Source organism: Truncatella angustata (genome assembly GCF_020726525.1).
Source record: "Truncatella angustata strain MPI-SDFR-AT-0073 chromosome Unknown BKA67scaffold_6, whole genome shotgun sequence".
NCBI classification, from domain to species: Eukaryota; Fungi; Ascomycota; class Sordariomycetes; order Amphisphaeriales; family Sporocadaceae; genus Truncatella; species Truncatella angustata.
The window spans coordinates 1,444,561-1,465,005 of NW_025763386.1; the positions used below are offsets into that span (position 1 = coordinate 1,444,561).

The window sequence follows — 20,445 nt, forward strand, 5'->3', positions numbered from 1 at the left end:
CTAGCCCAGCACATGGATAGTGAAGGTGGATCGTACACTAACCAGTGTGTGCTACAGCACAGTAGTCAACCCGACAAGCCCCGCTGAGCTCGAGCCCATTTCTGTCGCCCTGCCCAACCCCGTTGTTCGGTTACCTGGGACATGGCGGCCCCCCGGCCCAGTTGATCCAGCGACCCTAACATCCCACCATTAGCGTTTCTCTGAGCTGCTCGACGTCGAGTTGTTTGTGACGGCGACTCGGTATGTAAGTAATGTTGGGAGTCCCGTCTTCTTCTGTCGCGGCCATGCTAGGTGTAGGACCATGATTACTCAGGGTTCCTTCCGCACGTTGGAAGTCAAATATTGCCATGCCAGTGCGTGCATGGTGCTGAGGATGGGGGCAATATTGAAACAACACGAAAGCCTGCGACCTTCAGTGCGATGAAGCTACCAGACCCCACCACGTGATATTGCCACATCCACTCATCAGAGTTGCATGCTGCAAGTCATGAATACCTTTTCTTAACTCCGATGCATCTGTGCCCTTGCTTCTTCCTGCCCGGGCTCTCTATCAAATCTCCCTTCCCCCTTCACCATGGTTCTCAGAAAGTACGAGCTGGAAGCGAAACTCAAGGACGACATTGCCCTCGTCAAGAGTGGAGTGCTTCGGGATGAGAATCCGTTGGACGACAGTGCGGAATTCCATCAGCTATTGGCCGCCTGTCGACAAGGCGATCTCAAGCGTACACAGGAACTCATCACTCAGGGCGTTAACATCAATGGAAAGGACAATTTCGACTACACACCCCTCATCATTGTGAGAGAACTTCTGCCCGGTCCCTGCTTTCGGAGATAGCGGGTTTGGCCCGAGTGATATACTGATTCTGTTCAGGCAAGTCTATGTGGCCACTTTGAATTGGTCCAACTACTCTTAGAGTCCGGCGCATTGGCAGAGCGCGATACATTTCAGGGCGAACGTTGCATCTATAACGCTCTTAATGACAGGATACGGAATCTACTCCTCCAATATGACTTCTCCAAGTCCACAGACCCCCTACAACCATGGGCGGCTCACATCACCGAGCTGCTGACCAGAGAAGCGCCGCAGACTTCGGATATCGCCATCAACGCTACCACGGACACCTTCCAATTGCACAAGTTTTTGTTGTCCGCAAGAACTCCTTACTTCCGGAAGAAGCTCGCAGATGCGCCAGAAACGACGTCATGGAAACTGCCTTCCCATATCCCCACTGACTCTTTTCAGGTTGTCATGCGCTATCTTTATCTTGGTGATTTACCAAGAGATCTCGTTGGCGCCTGGAGCACAGTCAGCGAAGAAGAGGTCCTTGCCGGTATTGATAAAATCAGTAAGCAGTTGGAAGTCACTCAATTGTGGGAAGCCATTCTGGGTGGCAATGACAGGAGGCTTGCACGTCAGAGGCACCAAGATGAGGTCGCCCGAGCTGCAGATCAGGTCGGCGATTTCTTCCGTGAGAGAATTATAGGCTACAAAATGCTTGTGGACCCCAAGCAAGTGCAGGATGTCAAATGGCGGCATGACAACTCTATTTTCGCCGACGTTCTTTTAAGGGCTGACCAGCCTGGAGTAGAGCAAGACACGGAGGACCCGCAGGAGAACCCCAATGGTGACCAGTCCAACGGTATACCTATAGGGCTGCCCGGATTGGCTTCAAAGGCGCAAACTCAAAACGGCAACAAGAAGAATCCGAAATCAGTCCTATACCCCGTCCACAAAGCTATGCTCATTCGAAGCCTATATTTCGAGAAAATGTTCTCGAGTCAGTTCGCAGAAGCGCAAGAATCAGATCATCTACATGTGGTCAAGGTCGATTGTTCACCTGAGGTGCTCGAAATCATTCTCCAATTTCTGTACACGGAAAAGGTCGACTGCCCACTAGACTTGGGTCTTGACTTGCTCTACGCCGCAGACATGTTGTTCTTGGACAAACTTAAGACGAGAGCTGCCATTGCAATTAGCACATTGGGTAGCGGCAACAACAACGTCTTGGTAGACCGGACGCACAATGAGCATGAAGAGGACAGGGATATAGAAGTTGAGCCCATCAACGTCTACGATGTCATCCACGCTGCCTGGGAATTGAGAGTACAACGACTGGAAGAGTTTACAGCGAGGTATATCGCATATAGGCTCGAGGACTATATCGATGACCCAGAGTTTGCGGAGCTCATCCAAGAAAGTGCAAATCGAATCAAGAAGCGAGAAGAGACAGATACTATTGAGCTTCTTGATGACATTCGTTACTATCTGTCGGAACGTTTTAGACTTAGATTCGAGGATGCTGGTCTTGATGAGATGCTAGACGAAGAAGGTGAAATCGATGCGGCGCTTGCGGAAACCATAGCAGGCACTGAGGGGCTGGACATAGAGGAACATACAAGGGAGAAGCTTGAGAGTGTTTCAGGTCAGACAATTGCAGCTGCAGCAGAAGCAAGCAACCACGCAGATGGTGTCAATGGTGTAGTGCGTACTTTGGATGGAGAGCTTGTTGACGATGAGTTCTCCCAAGACGCTGTCAACTACCAGATTCTGTTGCAAAAGATCGACACCATGCTCGAGAAGCTGAAGTTGGACGCATAGAGATCAGTATTAGACGATAGATGGTTGCTATACGAAAGCAATATACAGCAATGCATTGATGTGCCCATGCTTTCAACAAAGCCCCTGAACACGCGACCGGTACTAATACCATCAATCTAGAGCCCAGTAACGCAGTTGATAGTCGCAGTATCTTTACGATCTGTTAGGTTTGAAACAGTTGCAACCCAAATGATAACTAGGTCATGTTATATAGTCATCTTGTGAGGAATATTACTCGATCAAGACTGCTCGGCTGGTAATACTACTTTGTTTGCTGTGGAACGCCGCAGAGCGCTGAAGCCCGCTCAACAGGCCTGGGCAATGCTAACGTGCAGACAAATTATGGCACACTCTAGTACTAGACTAGTCTAGTTGCAACAATTCAACGTTGAAGAAGTCATTACGTCACCAAGTGCTACGTTCGTGTTCTATGGCTACATGAAATAACAGTTCACAACAGTTACCCAGATTTACCGAGCAAAAGATGATGGTTGTTCTTCCCTCTTGTGCTACGCAAACGTTCAGGTCGGACTCACCATTTAATGAGTCGTTGATCCAGTCATGATGTCACCAGTGCGCTGTGTTCATCCTGCAACGAAAGCCGCTACATATACTTGCAGACGGCCGCACATAATTGCGATAAACCGCTGCTCCAGACGAGTCATCCGGCAGCAAGACCAAATTCTTGTTTCTCGTTTTCACTAACAAGGATTTATACGCCATGGCCCACGCAGCGCATCACCTGCACAAACGGTTCGAGCCCAAGCCCGATGTGCAAGCACTAACAGGCGACGCAAAGCGCGAGGTGGACTTCGAGCCGCATCCGGAGAGGTCGCTGGATATATCGGCCGGGCAAAGGCAGATCATGCAGAAGATCATAAATCTGTACTCTGGCAGTGCCTCAGAGGAGGATATGCAAGGTAGCATTGTTTTTCATGGTAGACGGTTTTTAGTTACCGGTAGGAAGATGCCAACAATGGAAATAGTGTACGACAAAGATGCAATCCACGACGATCCATTCTCATACTGTGACACGCGGCTCAAGATTGCTGGGTAGTGGTATGGTCTTCCCATGGTAAATCGTGCAGTCCTCGTGATCGTCTGAGCAACCCCCCACCCCGAAACTGACTGCGCGTCCATATTTTCAGCAAGCTGCGCAGTCTAAAGACAGAGGTGGTCAAGGATACACCGTCTGAGATTATTATGGAGCAGCGACATGAATACACACTGAAACTTCTGGGTACGCCAAAGGCGGTCGTCAGTCTTATATCGCTGGGACTGGATAACCAAGGGAACGTGCGGTACCACAAGGATATGTGGAACGAGAGGAACTATAACCATGAAGGCCTTGGGGAATTTTTTTAAGACGCTGAAGGCGGATGTTACACCGGCCATGTCGCGGCCTTCGAAAGCGTTGTGAATCTGCCTATTATGAATAGATTTCCAGATCACGCAACCATCCTTCCGATAAGTACTTGCGGAAATTTCAAAAGTGATCAGATCTGGTGAAATTTACGTGGAACTTGAACCCTTTTTAGACATGACACAAGTGGGGGTACTCAAGAACAAATGTTCAATCGTAGAGTTGTGACATGTTATTGTGATGAACAGGCTCTAACTAGAGTCAATCAAACGTATCACTTGGGTGAATGTGTTAATATCTTCAGCAGCTGGTAGACGTGTATTCATCTCATAGTTTCTAGATCTACCATCGTACACATCTAATATTCTGACAGGAACTGTATAGCAGTTGTAAGTCGGACTTGGCCCTCTATCCAACCTCTCCCCCGTCCTCTCAACTCCCCATCCCCAAATCTATGCCTAAACCCAAAGCTTAGAATTCCGTCTTTCTCATGGTGTGAATTTGGGGGCTGAGGTTAGAAAGAGCATATTGAGGCTGAATGTCCAGATAACTTACCTGAGATGGCCGCGTTCAGCCTCACGTTCACGTTCAGGGCCAAGCGAACGGTCACTTTGTGCAACCAGAACCGAAAGCACAACCACCAATCTGATTAGAAGAGCAAGATAGCCCCATTGGGGGCATGAAGTTCTCGACATAATTTTCTTTATGGAGTCGCATCTGGAGCACGGATGGCTGGCTTGTATGGACCATGATGGATAAGGTTTATCAAACCGAATATCGAGGAAACGTGGCCATGAAAGTGAGACGTGTTGATTTCTCCGAAAAGAACGTCCGTGATGATGATTTGATAAGGCCAATTTAGAACATTGCCTCGAATATGTCGTGAGAATAGTGCCAAGCAAGGTCACTGGCGATGTTGCGCATGCACATATATTCCCAGCCCTCTCGGGCACGCTGTTCGACCGGAGCAATGCACTGCTGGACGACTGGAGTATCGCAGGTCCAATTTGATATTATTACAATGTCACGATTGGGACTTTATATTTGCCGCAAGCTTACCTCGAAGGAAGACGAACGCCCTGAAACTTATCAGTATTTTGGAAAGCTGGCCATCTATCTAATGGTACATACGAGTGGAACATCATCTAAGTTGTGGTTATTTCTTCAATTTGTGAAGTGTAATACGGGTTCGCTTGTTTGAATGATCTGGCGGTAATGCGAAAAGTATGTTGTCTTTGGGATGGGTTAACCTGAGTTGCGAAGAAAAGGTCAGATTCTTATGTAGTTTTTGAGTTTTAACATATTAAACTCACTCTGTTCCTACTGTTAAACTCACTTGTGAACAGTCCATTATGAAATGGATTGAACGCTGCTGCTGAAGCCGAACGGGCAAGTACGAGGAACCGAAACATAGGATATGTAGCCAGTCCCACTTTTTATTATAACGGCTTTATGAGCTTTATCAACAATCCAATTCGATTGTCATCGCAAGTTGCGTCATCGCTTACATGCGTAAAAATCGAAGGGTTGTAAAGAGGTGATATTTATATCGAAAAATCGTCGTTGAGGTGGGTCAGTAAGGCTGTTTTCAAGGTTGCTCGTAGCATACATACACTCCGAAACGTTGTTATTAGCTATGATATGGGAGATGAGCGGATTTCATGCACATCGTTGGAAAGTTGCTCGAGCGTAACAAGGTTTACGAGGATTCCATCTTAACTTGTGATGTTTTCGTGTGGCTCTTCCGGTGTAGTTTTCTGTATTGCAACGCACAATGGACCAAAGTGTTCGCCGGCTATATTTGGTGACGTTGTTCTGCCGATGGCGGAAACTAGCCTATCGTAAGAGTCTCCTCCGAACGTATGTATCATGCATACCTAAGTCCCTTGTCTGAGGCACTCTAAAGCAAGTGAAAGAGCTTATGATCTTCTTCGCAGACTTCTCAACCAACGCCTGCTACTATACTCCAAGGGCAATGTCGCCAAGCTAGTCTATGTCTTGCTAACCATATGTTAATGGTAACTGACAGTCAAGAGCGACCGCAGAAGACATGGATTACAGTGTGATCCCTAGACAATTCTTCCTTTGAAACGAGTCCGAGCAACATATTGATAAATGTCAAGCTTGTCACTTGGACTTCTATCTACCCGACCAATTTTTCTTTTTCTTTTTTGCATGTAGGTTTCCTTTTAAATAGATGTTACAACCAGATAGTTTGAAGGCAGAAGGAATAATCCTTAGATGAAGAAAGTTTAGTGTTATCGTAGATGCCCCAACTGTATGCACATAACTTTGTTAAGACGCGACATAGTGCCATTTCCGCGTCGAGGCATGATTCCGTCACCCTTAGAGCCTAAGCTTGGCTGGAACATCTTTACTGTGAAGAGGCATGAGACGTAATATTGCAACTATCCCAAACCAGTCACGTCACATTCAACCAATGTTTAAATCTTCCGACTGCATGAGCTCTATTGAATCCTCCCCTGTTAGAGGCTATCTCACACAAAACGCTGTTGCTATTTTTATCGGAATGGTTTCCGCCGCTGCAGACTCACTGTGTCAACATGTAAGGACGTAGGTGTCGTTAGTAAGGTACCTCTCACTTCGAACACCTCCCAAGTCATGACAATATCAATATATGGTCTACACAGCCAGACCGCTACGAAAAGTCGACCCAAGAAGCCCCGTGGTTCCAGTCAAAAAAAGACTCATACCTAGTTCGGCGTGCTTCCTGGCACTATAAAGCATTGGGCTATCATTATCAGCCCCGGGCATATCAGGGGACAAACCTCGATGGCCGAGACTGGATGCTATGGGACCTCTTGATTGGGGCTCTTTGGGTCCACATTTTGAGGTGCGCACCTACACCCCCGAGGCTGACCGGACTTAGCCAGCTTAGCGGCGCAGGGAAGTCCGCCTGGTACCACGCGCCGCAGTTTATGCGTCAGCTCCTTGCTGAAGAACAATTGAAACTGAACTTTACTATCAGCGGCTGGAAATTCTCTGAATCGGTCTAGGGTCGTCCGCATTTCTACTTGGCCTTTAGGCATTTTATCGCCCATTGGCACAGCAAGTGCTTCCAGTCAGCTCATTGATTGACATGAGATTTTTACACATTCTTCACTTGTGGTGGATAGTGGAAGCTACAATCACTTACATTGGCTAGTGAGCCGCATCTGCCCTTCTTCCGAATCAACATTATGGAGACATCTAACTCCACGCCTGCTCGGTCTAAACCCCAGTCTCGAGCATGTGAGGCGTGTAGGGCGGCAAAGATACGATGTCAAATAGGCCCGCAGCCTGGCATTTGTAAGCGGTAGGTCCTACTACTGTAAACGTATGTCTATACACAATCATATGCTTACATTGTCATCCCGTGAACAAAGGTGTTCTGACTTTAAGCGTGAATGTATATTTCGGACAGGGCCACGGGTACGAAGAGCTAAGGTTGCCAGAGGGTGAGTTCATTTACTCGTCGTGGTCGCATATTGTAGTCTACTAAGAGACAACAGCGAACTGGAGCTTCCGCCACCGCCTGGACCGAGCAAGACCTTCAGTATTGATTTCAGCATGCCTGCTGATGAGGAGCCAGCAGCGAGTTTCGACGACTTAAGGGATCAGCACGAGCGTTTTATTGACGACTTGGTGCCGTCAAGCGAGGAAGAGGCAGAAGCCGCCTCAATGTCTTCGTCAGCTGCTCCAGCTTTCAGCTTCGCCGACCTACCTACTCCAACATCGATCGCCAGCTCTAGGTCTAGGCCAATGGTAGGCCTTGGCATTAAACCACAATTCAATCTCGATTCTGCGGAGAAGCTCTTTCGGACATTCAAGGGCATGCTGCCGTCGTGCCCATGTATCGTACTAGGAGAAGACGCTAGTGTCAGGACAATGGCGAGAGATTCACCTTTCGTGCTTTTAGCTATACTCGCTGCGACAAGCTCTTCTACAAGTCTCCAAGGTCATAGTCTCTATGATGAAGAGTTCCGGAAGGTCCTGGGACTAAAATTCGTCACCGGTGGCGAGAGATCGTTAGACCTTCTGCAAGGTATATTAGTATACTGTGCCTGGTGAGTGGAGTATCGCCGAGCAAAAGAAAATCACTTATACCTTCTTAGGTATCCCTTTCATCTACGACCGAAACACCGCCAGGCAATCCAGTATCTCAGAATGGCCACTGATATTGCACACGATCTTGGTCTTGACGAGGAAGAAACTTTTGCTGCCATACTACAAACCGGGCCCAGTCTCGAAGATCTTGCAAGCTTTCGAGCATTTATAAGTTGCTATTATCTGGCCACCACGTCAGTACCATGAATTCAACGCAGCTCGCTATATCACTGATGGTGTATGCAGATTCTCAAATTCATTTTCGCGAACCTTGATTTTCCCGTTCACGGCCTGGCTCTCAAATTGCTGCGATCTTCTCGAGCGATACAGCGCAATGGAGCAAGACCATGTGTTAGTATGGCTGGTACGGTTACACCATATATCCGATGAGATACTTGCCTTGCAAAAGAGTTCGCGGAAATCTGGTTTCCAGAATGAGCACCACCGGCAGCTTATTCGAAAAGGTCTAGAGACACAACTGCGAGAATGGCAGAGCCAAATTCCATCGACGATCGCACTAATGCGTACGTATCACCAGTTCAAACCCTGCACGCGCTAGACTGACCAAAAGTTAGCATGCGTCATGATGTCAAGCCTCGTCGATGACATGCAAGTTGTGGCATCTCCATTGATGAGTGCATACCGTCCACGCACTGGAGAAATAGACCCAGCCTTGGATCCGAGCCGGCTGATGAACGTTGTTCACACGGTCAGGGCTTTCTTCGACATGATCGTCGCACTACCGGCCGAAGTTATGAGTCAGTTCTCGAGCGCTGACTGGTTGCATGTGATTGTTGCAAATATTCTGGCCTACCGCCTATCCTTGCCGATTGATATATGTCCCGATTTTGACGCCTCCCAGGCACGGCAGATGCTCGACTACGGATCCTACCTCAGCAAGCTATGTTTGGGTTCTACTGAGGATCCCAAGATGGCTGGAGGACAAAAGACCGATGTTTGCACAGCGTTTCGCGTAGTTCTACAGTCTCTCAAGACCAAATTCGACAAAAAGGTCGCCACTGCAGTCGCAAAGGAGGAAATAAGGAGGAAGGCGCAAGAATGTCCGATGTTTGACGGCAGCCTGGACGATTACATATCGCTATGGGATGGACATGGCTTGACGTCGGGCTCTTCCTACCCCGATTCGCAGTCGAGTACTTCGGGTGTAATCACGAACACCATGACAGATTTCCAACCAGCTGCAGATTCATCAAAGCCAATGACAGCACCTGATCTCTGGGCTATGATGACTTTGGGTTGGGGAGGTGACGATATGCATGATCTCGGAATAGGGGAAGCGCAAGTGGACTACGGGAGTCTTTGATGTTCTAGTCAGATGTGAATTGCGGTGTATCGATCTTGGTTATCATCTCCATTCTATGGTTTGGTGCTTGTGTGTCATATCTCCATCAATTAGAAATCCTGATGTAAAGATTGAGTTATTGCAACTATCATAAACTTCCAACGTTGGCTTCGTTGACTTGCCGAATCCCTACAGAAACATATCGTGGCGATCTTACCACCCGCATTCGCGCTTTTCGAAACCCCAAAGCTTTCTCAATCTTTATTATGTTTAAGAACAAGCAAGCCATCAACTAACACTAGCTGGATGATAATATGGCCTTCAATATTCTAGCAGAGCGAGCCAATTGACCACCATCATGGCTTTTAGCAGGTTGCCACGCATATCGAGATGAACCCCATCATACAACGTTGCTTGAATTGACTGCACTCGTATAACTTAGTAATTGCTTTTTGTTAAATTGTCGATTACAGCCTCAAAGTGACGGTTTGGTAGCCAAGTACAATACTCACCATATTCCAGGTACCTAGATGATCGACTCCCAACTTGTTTGCAGTATCTGCCATCGCTTCTTCAAATCGAGCCAGAGCCTTGTTTCCTTGCGTCACAAGCCACCTATCAGGCTTGTCCTTGCCCGCTGCATTTGGTGTAACAAGCAACGTGGGCGGCTGGAAATCCGCTCCGCGATTGATGATACTGAGGACATAGTCAAGCCAGTGTACCGACGATTCGGGCTCTAGATTATTCCACAACCCTTGACCAAGGATGAATGCTCTGGGCTTGGGCAAGACCACCGATTGGCTGACCCGCACACTCGCACGGAGACGGGTTGACTCTTCATCTGGGATTGGGAAACGATTGATTTGCTCAACTGGAGATACAATTAGTAGGTCGGGCAGCATTTTCAACAGCCAGAGATTATTGTAATACTTGACAGATCCGTAGACCATCCAGGAATCAATTTTGGGCAGACCAAGCTCTTCGGATCGTGCGCCAGGACATCCGCCGTCTTGTAAATGCCCTGAACGGAGCATGTCTTGACGTTGAATTGATTGAGGCAGAAACAATCACGCCTGCTCAAGTCAGTGATACATAACTTCAAAACGCTCAAGAAAAGCTTACCTCTCCTCCTTGTTGAAGTTCCAGTCTGTGACCGCACCGTACCCCAAGTCCTCGCGGATGAGAATGTTAAGCGCCCCGACTATGTGTCGCAGCATCGAATCTCCGATCAACATGACCTGCGAAAATCGCCCTAGAATTTCGCACACATCCCTTGTCGTATACCAAACCATATCACAGCCTCTGGAAACGTACGGCATATCTCTACCTGCCCGACCGCCGGATGACATTGCCTCCAGCATTGAAGTCCGATTGTGGCAAACATGAGATCTTGGCTCGTACAAGTCGAGAGACGATAGTTGGCATGAGCCTTGGTGTTTGAAGTTCGCTAGGGCGTTGAACTTGCTAGTACTGCTGCGAGCAGCAATATAGGGCTGGGGGGCAAACACGACGAATAGTGCGATTGCGACGAGAGTAACATAAGTAAACTTTCTCATCTTGAGACTCATGCTGGAATTCAGTCTCTGGAGAAGAAGAACACCGTAGTAAACCAAGCGTCTGACCTTGTGCCAGCTGTTCTCCTGGGGCTAATGTTAACCAAGTAATGATACGAACATGTGTACTAGTTTTACTGGTCATTATGTAGCAATGAGTAAAAGTTGGAAGGCACTGGTGTGGCTTATGTAGCATGGAAAGCGCAATGGCTTGTGATTTCTTAGTGATACTAATCAAATTTGGTAAGGTAAGTAGCCCCGGGAATATTGTCTGCTTGGAGTTCTCTAACGGTATTCATATCAGCATAGTCACTGAACGCGAAGACAACTTAGGCTAGTTGAGTCGCATACACCATGGAGTCTTTCTAGATGGTGTCATGTACGGTATACACCAACAATATTTTGTACAATCCGCACAATAGCTGCTATTTGTTCTAAAATAATGAAAAGTATTGTCTTGTCCTCGTTTCTGGTACTTAGACTGGAGCATTCCTTACAGTTCTTTGGAGCAAAATGCCACCTTTGAGGAGACGGAACAAGGAAAGATTTCTATATACTCAGTCTCCGCTTACCAGGTCTACCCTATGAGCAATTATTTTCTCCAAATATTCCATCCTAAAGAACCTGGAAAGAAGCTTTCCATAATTTACGAGCTCGAAATGTCTCGACCGAGTAGCCAACAATCTTCACACCCCAGCTCTATTTCATCGAGGCATTCAAAGGCGCCGTTGCCAAATGCCTCGATGGTCTCACATAAAGGCAGTCGTCCATCCAACGCACCATACGATCGATGTTCAGCACACTACGAGGTGAGAGAAGATGATAATTTTAGCCAAGATGAGGACCTTTATGAGGCTTCGCTTGTACCCGATGATAGTTGCAGTTCTATCGACTCCCCATTTCGACGAAGTAGATTGACACAGGAACATCAGTATGCGAGCCATTCACAAATCATGCCTTCGTTCATGATTCAGAACGAGCACCTTGCACAACCCATACCGACACACCCTAAACATGTACCTGGACACAGGGGCAGTCAAATACCTGCTGAGGCAACTGGCTCAAAGCACAGGTCGGCCGGTCATGGCGACAAAGATAAAACGTCGAGTACAAGGACACGCGGCAGCTCGAAGTCGAGCAAAGCTGGTTCATCCACCCGTCTTAGCAGCAAAATAATGGGAAAGTACGAGGTGGAGATTATCAAGTACAAGGGCAATCTTGCTCTAGCAAGGAGGCTGGTGAATAAACATAGATAAAAGCTACCTCGAGTCAAATTTTTGAGGTCAGTAAGGCACGTTCTGTGTTCATAACAATGATGAACCTCTCCTCCAATTACTCAGTGGAAAAGAATACACATATGGAGTCGGTATCATACATTGAAATATAGTCGGAAACTAAAGCGAATAATAAAGAACGATCTACGCAGACTAAATGCAATCTACCTACGTAGTCCAGATAACCATGGTAATGTAATTGGTCGTCTTTCATACCCCGTACTTAGCGCATGACTATACACTCGGCTCTCAGGTTAAAAGGTGGATGAAGTTCATCCATTTGCTTCGCAAGGCGACTACTATAGCCCCACCCGTGTCTCATGATGACAATTACTGAGACGAACACCGAGACGGCGAGCACAGGTTTCTGGAATCGTTACGAGATTACCAGCTCCAGACCGAGAGCTACATCACTATCTATTACGTCTTCTTCTGCCGCGTGCACCACCAATCGTGTACGAGCGCGATCCAACGGGGGCAGTAGTCTGGCGGTTATAGGGGATGTGGCCATGGCCAGCTCTGGAAGGGAGAAATATAGGGGACACGGAGAGGGAGCATAGTCCTTCTATGACAACCGAATCAACAACTAAAGTTTAGGAGTTACCGAGAATACTGTGTTCATAAGTCTAAGACGCGGCAGTATAGATTTGAGTTACATGAGAGCGGTTGCACCAGAGATTGCCGCGGCAGGAAATCTTCTCGATTTGTTCTGCCGCACCGAAAGGAGCATAAAATTGGTTTGTTGATCTAAACTGCCGCTGTCAAGAGTTTAAATCTCTTGATTCCGTTATCAAGATCACCATTCATCTCATCAACGAAGCTGTCAAAGTTGCAAATCAAGGTTGAAGCACAAACCCAGATCGTCAGGTCATTTCCTGATGCGGAAATCCCCACATCCGAGCTTCTCGGTTCCCGGCAGGACTGCTTCAGGTGTCTGATTTAGGCGCACCCGTAGAGGGGCCAGCAGATCCGAAACTGTCGCCGATCTGTCACAAGTGTGCACTTTGGGTAGGGATAATAGTGTTCTTGAATGACTTTGCGGTGCCACAGTCACTTTTTGCAGAGACATAACCCAGTTCAAACTAAATAGACGGATGTAAAGGCAGATTCTGGACGGCATGCCGCGAAGGATTCGTTGGTTTGCTGATGGACTTCGAGTGCGGAAGAAGACCGACCGGAAAAACTGTAAAATACTACATTTGGGGAGGCCAGCTTAGCTTGTAACCATGTGAGTTCCTCTTCAATCCTGGAAAACTCGAGTACGGAGTAATCGTCAATGCATGAGTTTCTCTTATTTAGCATACCCAAGGACCTTTGAGAAGCAAGCAGTTCACGCGCGTACGCAACCTGCAGCAATAATGTTCCATCAACTTGTCTTAGCCGACATCAGTCGGTTCGGTAGCCAGGCAGCCAGGTAGGCCAACGCACGCTGATGGGGCCTCTCCAACGGCGGCCCCAGTGATAGTTCGACTATTTAATCTGATTTGTGAAAACGTGACGAAAGAAACATCAAGCGTTTGGACAACACTCGTTTGGAAGCTGTACACTAGAAACGTTTCCAAGGCCGAATTTGAGCCAGTCGCTGCGCACCGTTACCACAGGGACAGACGGGGCAACGGCTAGGCAATGGGATCACAACACTCTCTCAACAAAACTTTGGTAACTTAACATCACAAGTCAAGTCCGGAATGCCCTGCATTGACTGCAACAACGCCGATCGACTGGGGCAAGTGTCCCAGGACGGATCCGTGGCACCACATTCCATAACTTTGCAAGAGTGTCAAGGGGATGAACTGTTGTCCGGACTTGATCTAACGGCGTGGCGTCTTACTTTTTCGTATTATCTCTGCCGCGGCCACGCAAACAGCAGAAACCGAAAGCATCAGAGAAAGAACGCGCAGGAGGCCAAGGTTAGTCTAATGCCAATACTGATCCACAGCAGGTTGATGATAAGAGGATCAAATTGGTCTCTTCGCATCGGGCCATTCCTTTATTGTGACCTGAGCCGACGGTTAATCTAATCAGGTCTTTGGGAGGGATGGGCGTTTTGCACTCCGACTTTTGGCGTGTCTACTTGTACCTAACTGTAAGTAACCGTACGGAGCAGAGAATGCGGACCAGGATTAGAAGAACGGGCCACCTGCAGGTGATGACGCTAGTGTTTCTGATTGGTGAAGCACCAAATCCTGTCTTGTCTGATTCGCCATAGAACATGAATCTGGAAGACTGCTGCAGGGACCGAAGAGGTTTGAGCCAGGGTGCACCACGAGAATGCAACCTGAGGCTGAACTTATCAAAACCCCCCATACGAGATTTTCCACTCTTGTCCCCCAGGCGTTCTGCGGGCGCTGACAGGGCAAGGGCAGGCTGCTGGCTGCTGGATCTGGTCCGTTTTCACTGTGGCGTGCTGACCCAGATCTTGAGCCTTGGCTGCTGGGCTCGCCTGTGTGTAATATGTTACCCGAAGGTTACGGCATCTTCAACGCCTCCCCCCTTCATCTTGCATTTCCCCTATTGCACCCCCAAGTGAAGGGCATAGGCACACGAGGGAAAAGGAACACAGCCGCAGAGAAGGTTGTACTGGCCTTACGGCACCATCAACCTTCCCTCGAATGATAATAACCAATACAAGGATGATCATTGATGTTTTAGTCCGTCAAGAGCATTCTGTCTCCGGCCAAGGCACCTGACTGGTTTCTTGCATAGTGGACTGGTCTTGCTAACTTTAGCCCAGGCCAGGCCGCGATGCTCCGTACCCCATCACAGTTGCATAAACTCCAAAACGGGGCTGCAAGGACTCCCCGTCCGTCCTTGCTCGTTAATTGAGATTGTAATGACGATGCTTGCAGTATTGTCATATAGAATCCTGGTCGAACCAGACCACTGACTTCCGTGATGAAGCTTATGGATCAAACTTCCGATCCCGCCAGTCAAGACTCACTGCATGCCTCTGTTACGCGTTTTCTACTCTTCTCTCCCACTTTCGGCCACCGCTGCCAGAGGTTGACGAAAGGCCGTCTCGAGCTTCACTTCGCTTTACCGCATCGACACCAGCTGTCTGAGCGCATACTTTGAGGTTGCAGCTTTAGCACATCACACCCTGTCAAACCTGGCTTCATTCTCTTCTACGACTTTCGTTTAATTACCGCAAATTCAGCCCATCTACCTTTATCGCCTGAGTCTCGACGATATCAGCGCTGTCCGTCTCGTCCCTCGTTTACACCCGACCCGACGCAATCTACACTGGCCCGACCAGCTTTGGAATATCTTCAAACAACAACACCCGCGGACCTTTGCTAACTACTTGCGCCTGGCTGTCTCTTGATCGCCACATCCTACTCGACATCAAACCGGACCAGGGGCCAAAAGCTTACTCTCTTTGCGTGCCTTTTCCTCAGCCCGAACCTCCCGCAAGTCTGAAACGCGAGGAGTATCTTCAACGTACCACGCCTCCACACCAGCATCACCCACGATCAACCAGACGCTGTGCGCCCACGTCCCTTGCCTTGTTCTGCATGCAGAATCCAATTGATCTTTCCCACGAATTCAAATCTAGGTTCTTGAACTGGTATCACGGGTAACCCACTGCTTCACTGCTCGTCGTAACTGTTCACCTTGAACGACGCATTTTCTGTCGTGTCACTCGTCAGTACCGTTGGTTATCAGCCACAAATTCCTCTTCGCTCAACTGGGGTGCATGCAAAGGGTCTTCGGATCGCGAAACGTGATTTGTAGGTGATCTCTTGTTTTCGTACCCTCCCCGCAACCAGCCTATCTAGTTGTCCCATGTTCGCCGGGTTGGAGCCGGCTCCGTGGTTCGAGGAAGTGCGCATCGGGCTCGTCCCTAATCAGTAACGCCTAGGCTTCTCCTCATCTATTGTCGGATCTTGAAGCTGTCACACCAAACTTCTTTTCAGGGGACCTCGTCTATTTTGTCCAATGTTGCAAGCTGCATGCAACGCCTGCAGTTCACTTTTGCTTGGTCCCTCCTTTCCTTGTTCAACAGACTAATCATATAGCAGTTCCTGCAAGCATCGTGGCATGCGGTAATCGCGGTTGCACTTTTCTTTTTTGTACAACTGCTCTACCTTTCGGTAGACACTACGTTCCTTTCCATCCGTCTTGCAACTTGCGCATCATTAAATCACATCGCATTCGTTTCTTGTCCTATTATCGTCCTGGGTAAGCCGTTGTTCGGTTTCACGGGCTCCATAGTAGTGTCGTCACGAAGCAACCAGCCTGCGTTTGCGATTGGGTGGGAATTTCCAAATTTGACATCGCTTGGTGAACACAACCGCACCAAAAGCCAAACGGACGAGGGAACAGTTATCGTTGAATCCACGAGGCCCACTATCGGCTACGCGCATTATTCGGAGAGGCTGGGATTCAGGCCGGATTTTGCATATGCCGTCGATACAGAACGCAAAAGTTGCTCGAAGTAAATCAGGCGCGAGACGTGGAATGCTTGGACGGCCATCTGAGTGCAAATAGCACGTCGACTTGGACTAAATGAGTCAGCCTCAAGATGGGATGGGAATGGACGAGCCATTCGGAGCTAGAGGAGGATCAGTGAGGAGGGCAAGAGAAAGAGCTCAGGCGGGTCTACCAAGGGAACGATTAGAGCCGCCGACTTCGATACCACGCTTACCCATCAGGAACCCCAACAATGGTGCCAGTAGGCCACAAGCGCCAGCAGGTCTGCAATCAAAGGATGGAAACATTGGACTGGCCATCTCAAGACCGACACCTGTGCCTCAATGGCCACTTGCAGGTCCTCTCACATCTCCCGCATCTTCAGAGGGATCAGAACCGTACCGACCGCCAGCCGGTCGCGCGCCGCCTCAAAGACCACCTCGGCCCAGTCGAGTCCCGTCGATACTTGATGCTTCAAAAGTGCAGGATCACACTCCCGTTTTTCAATATACACAGCAAGACCCCAGGCTTTCGGAGATTTCCGCCCCAGAGACGCCCGTAACTCCTTCTTCGAGGTCTACTGCCCACTCCTCTGTTGGTTCCATCCCCGATTTTCCTCTACCTGTAGCCGTACCACCCGTGCAATCGCGCAGGAGTGTCACTCTGGGCCCACCACCATCTTCTAGACGAGGACAATCATCGTTTTACTCCACGGTATCTTACGTTTCGCCTATACCAGAAGAGAGCCCAAGGACACGGTCACACACCTCCTATGCATCAAGCGCCGCAATCCCGGAAAGTTACGGAACGATATCGCCAGGGATAAGCAACGATGGAAATTACTACGATGACATAGCAGAAGAATCTGTCTACAGCGACGATGCCGATGAGAGTAGATTGGTCAGGAGTGCGAGCATTGGAAGGAAAAGCAAGCCATCTTTGGTAACAATGAGAAGCTCAAGTGCTGAAAAGGGAGAGATGGTGCCCATTGTTTTGCCGATTAGGCCTATGCCAAAACCCCAGCAACAAGATCCGAAGTCGCCATTCCCAGAGGGTACAGGATTTATAGATGGGTCTTCGGGCTCTTCAGACACCACTTCTAGTAGATTGCCTACAGTTGGGACGGCTGTGACCACAAACAGTATGCTTGGCGCTTTCCAAGCTGCAAGCGCGTCAGATCCATCGTCAATCACAAAGGCTGCGTCACCACAGCCTTTTAGACTATCGGCACTTCGGCGACCACCTCGACTTGATATTGACGCAGTGCGAGCAGCTGAAGCCCGAGGCAGTTTGACAAGTTTACCAGATCTCATCAAGCGCGCGACCCGTTTAGCATCTATGATGGACAGGGGGAAAAGGCCAGCCAGCCGATTCGACGACCTCGATTTTCCTGAGGAGATCTATGGTCGCAACGAGAGGGACAGGTCTTGTGAGTGGCGACATACATGTGATGAGGTGAGAACAAGACTGATTTTTGAGCAGATGATCTGGAGAAACACCAGTCGGGTCTTTCCGACATGCTTGCTGCCTTCCCACCTCCAGCCCAAGCAAATATGAGCCGTCGAAGCATGCGCCAGAGCACGACATCATGGCCTTTAGCATTCAACGGGAGAAAATCAACCATGGGATCACCCTTTGGACGAGGTCAAGCGGCGGATAATCGGTCGCCAAACTCGGACCAGAGCCAACAGAAGAAGGGACGTCGTTGTTGCGGTTTGCCCCTGTGGGGCTTTTTAGTCTTGATGTTCGCACTGCTTGTGGTTATTGCGGCTGCGATCATCGTTCCCTTGGAATTCTTCGTCATCCAAAAGCGCGACGACAATACTGTTACAGCACAGCCTGAACTGTCGGACTGCCAGAATCAGCTTTCGTGTGCGAATGGAGGGACTAACGTTGTCACTGACGGAGTATGTTCGTGCATATGCACCAACGGGTTTACTGGAAACGACTGCACTACTTCAAGCTCCGCGGGCTGCACCACAACGAGTCTCACTTCTTCCGACAGCACCCTCAGTAATGTTACGCTCGGTCAATCTATTCCTCGTCTCATTCAGGAAGGCCAGACCAACTTCTCTCTGCCGCTTTCCGCTACGACGATCTTGTCCAAGTTCAATTCAGCCAACCTCTCTTGCGTCGCCGAAAACGCCCTTGTGACTTTCGACGGATCTTCAACTAGAAGCACCACAAGTGCTGCGGTACTGAATGTAGGGGTGGACTCAGATATTGTACAAGCGGAGAAGGCCGTCTCGGTCACCGTGACGATCATGTCTGGAGTTGAGGTCACATTAACACTCGACAACGTTGCAACAGGCGACTTCTCAGTCATTGTGAGCACTCTGACTGAACCGCTCACTACTGGTACTTTCTCGACAGTCTTTGCTACCACACTTTCGAACAGTGCCTCATCGACCAACACAGACACAACAACCACCACGACCATTACCACATATGCTCCAGGTGGCACCGGTACCAGCACCGGTACCTCGACGATCACAAGCGCAACGAGCACGAGTACTGCTTCGCCTACATCTGCTTTCTCTGTTACTGATCAAGTCCTTGACTTTGCACGTGTCGCGGTATTATTTGTCTTGCAATCAAAGACAGTACAAGACGGCGTCAATGCTCAATCAACTCTGCAGAAGTTCTTCACTTCTGCCAGCTCCACAGACGGAGTCACAATTGCTCAAGCACAAAATGTATCAATTGGTGGCTCGAACACAGTTGATCTTGTCAATTTCAAGGTCAACGTATGATGACGCGCAGTTCGGAACTGCACTGTAATGGCAGAACGAAACGAGTTATTTGGACTAGCATTGAACCCAAAAGCCGGCGCATTGGTTGCATCCACAATGCCTTCATCAAAATGGAAGCGAGTGGCATACATTTCGGCATTTCCAATTGGAGACCAACAAACAAACAAACATGGTCTCTCTGTACAAAACCAACCTTGAATGGAGCCCTCTAATATACGACTGTAAGCGGCAAGCATTGAATGCATGTAATGGAATGAATTCTAGCAAGGCGTCGTAGAAACTGGCTTTTTTTGTAGATACCACAATTTTCGGAGGAAATGTTTAATATACTCATTTGAAGGTCCTTAAGTCGTCTTTCTCACAAGCGTTCTCGATACACGTGGCTCCCCGGACCATGAGGCTTTTCCATCAGAACCTTATGCGGATGTACCGTCTGTTCGTAACAAATGGCATGATCGCAGGTCGATCTTCTTCTCGACAGGACTAGCGTTAAGCCTGAGCTCACTGCAGCTCGGCCGTGCTACTGGCTATTGCTGCGGGTTGTGTGCATTGCTTGGATATCAACAGTACGCATGGTTGGCATGGGGTTCAGCAAAAAACGTCTTTACCCTCTTTTAACCGAAAAGACTTCCTTTTCGCGACGCGACTGACTTGATGTGAATGAAGTTTCTCTTGTTGTTTCAAAGAGCGAACGAGCGGTGTTCCCGAACCGAACCATACGACTTTCTTTGCGTTCTCTCCTCTCCTCGTCCCGAAGAACACATCAGAACATGCACACCATGACTTGCCGGAAAAAAGAAGGAAAAAAGAAAGCCCCTGAAATACATTTGACGACCCCTACAATCATGATGCCCGCAGCCCGCACCGGTTGCAGCCAAGTTTAATTCTGAGCGGCGCTGCTTAAAAAACAAAAAACCATACTAAGCCCGTCCGGCACCAATCGATGAGCCAATCAACAACCACGCCGTCCCGCGAACTATGGAAACCATCTCCCCCAGGCACGGCTGATCTGCGAAACACAGGGTCCTTTGACACACGAGAACTGTGCAGCACTTGGTCATTGTTTGTTTTTAGTACAGT

At 48.7% G+C, this 20,445-nt stretch overlaps 6 protein-coding genes across 6 annotated transcripts; 5 read left to right on the forward strand and 1 right to left on the reverse strand.

Moving 5' to 3' along the window:
- Positions 1-574: 574 nt before the first annotated feature.
- On the forward strand, positions 575-2,599 carry BKA67DRAFT_521058 (BTB/POZ domain-containing protein; the record flags this gene model as incomplete). Its single annotated transcript, XM_046098237.1, has 2 exons — positions 575-796; positions 872-2,599. 2 exons carry the CDS (start codon positions 575-577, stop codon positions 2,597-2,599), a joined length of 1,950 nt encoding a protein of 649 aa, XP_045956173.1.
- A 414-nt stretch (positions 2,600-3,013) lies between these two features.
- BKA67DRAFT_637675 (uncharacterized protein) lies at positions 3,014-3,964 on the forward strand (the record flags this gene model as incomplete). Its single annotated transcript, XM_046105698.1, has 3 exons — positions 3,014-3,519; positions 3,586-3,652; positions 3,748-3,964. Exons 1-3 carry the CDS (start codon positions 3,321-3,323, stop codon positions 3,962-3,964), a joined length of 483 nt encoding a protein of 160 aa, XP_045956174.1. The 5' UTR covers positions 3,014-3,320.
- Positions 3,965-6,817: 2,853 nt separating this feature from the next.
- BKA67DRAFT_572334 (uncharacterized protein) lies at positions 6,818-9,520 on the forward strand. The gene is made up of 6 exons (XM_046103276.1): positions 6,818-7,278; positions 7,349-7,420; positions 7,475-8,029; positions 8,078-8,263; positions 8,316-8,593; positions 8,645-9,520. Exons 1-6 carry the CDS (start codon positions 7,163-7,165, stop codon positions 9,391-9,393), a joined length of 1,956 nt encoding a protein of 651 aa, XP_045956175.1. The 5' UTR covers positions 6,818-7,162; the 3' UTR covers positions 9,394-9,520.
- A 173-nt stretch (positions 9,521-9,693) lies between these two features.
- Positions 9,694-10,940, reverse strand: BKA67DRAFT_537748 (uncharacterized protein; the record flags this gene model as incomplete). The annotated part of the gene is made up of 4 exons (XM_046100380.1): positions 9,694-9,795; positions 9,885-10,243; positions 10,303-10,445; positions 10,495-10,940. The coding sequence occupies 4 exons, from the start codon at positions 10,938-10,940 to the stop codon at positions 9,694-9,696; spliced, it is 1,050 nt and encodes a 349-aa protein (XP_045956176.1).
- A 644-nt stretch (positions 10,941-11,584) lies between these two features.
- BKA67DRAFT_537749 (uncharacterized protein) lies at positions 11,585-12,181 on the forward strand (the record flags this gene model as incomplete). Its single annotated transcript, XM_046100381.1, has 1 exon — positions 11,585-12,181. One exon carries the CDS (start codon positions 11,585-11,587, stop codon positions 12,179-12,181), a length of 597 nt encoding a protein of 198 aa, XP_045956177.1.
- Positions 12,182-16,708: 4,527 nt separating this feature from the next.
- BKA67DRAFT_521570 (uncharacterized protein) lies at positions 16,709-19,365 on the forward strand (the record flags this gene model as incomplete). Its single annotated transcript, XM_046098286.1, has 3 exons — positions 16,709-18,017; positions 18,092-18,799; positions 18,935-19,365. 3 exons carry the CDS (start codon positions 16,709-16,711, stop codon positions 19,363-19,365), a joined length of 2,448 nt encoding a protein of 815 aa, XP_045956178.1.
- Between the last annotated feature and the right edge of the window lie 1,080 nt (positions 19,366-20,445).

Excerpts from the sequence above, each read along its gene's own strand:
- BKA67DRAFT_572334 (XM_046103276.1), top strand. The coding sequence starts at position 7,163 with ATGGAGACATCTAACTCCACGCCTGCTCGGTCTAAACCCCAGTCTCGA. Across the intron at positions 7,421-7,474 it reads AGAGCTAAGGTTGCCAGAGG|CGAACTGGAGCTTCCGCCAC; the intron begins GTGAGTTCATTT and ends AAGAGACAACAG. Across the intron at positions 8,264-8,315 it reads TGCTATTATCTGGCCACCAC|ATTCTCAAATTCATTTTCGC; the intron begins GTCAGTACCATG and ends TGGTGTATGCAG.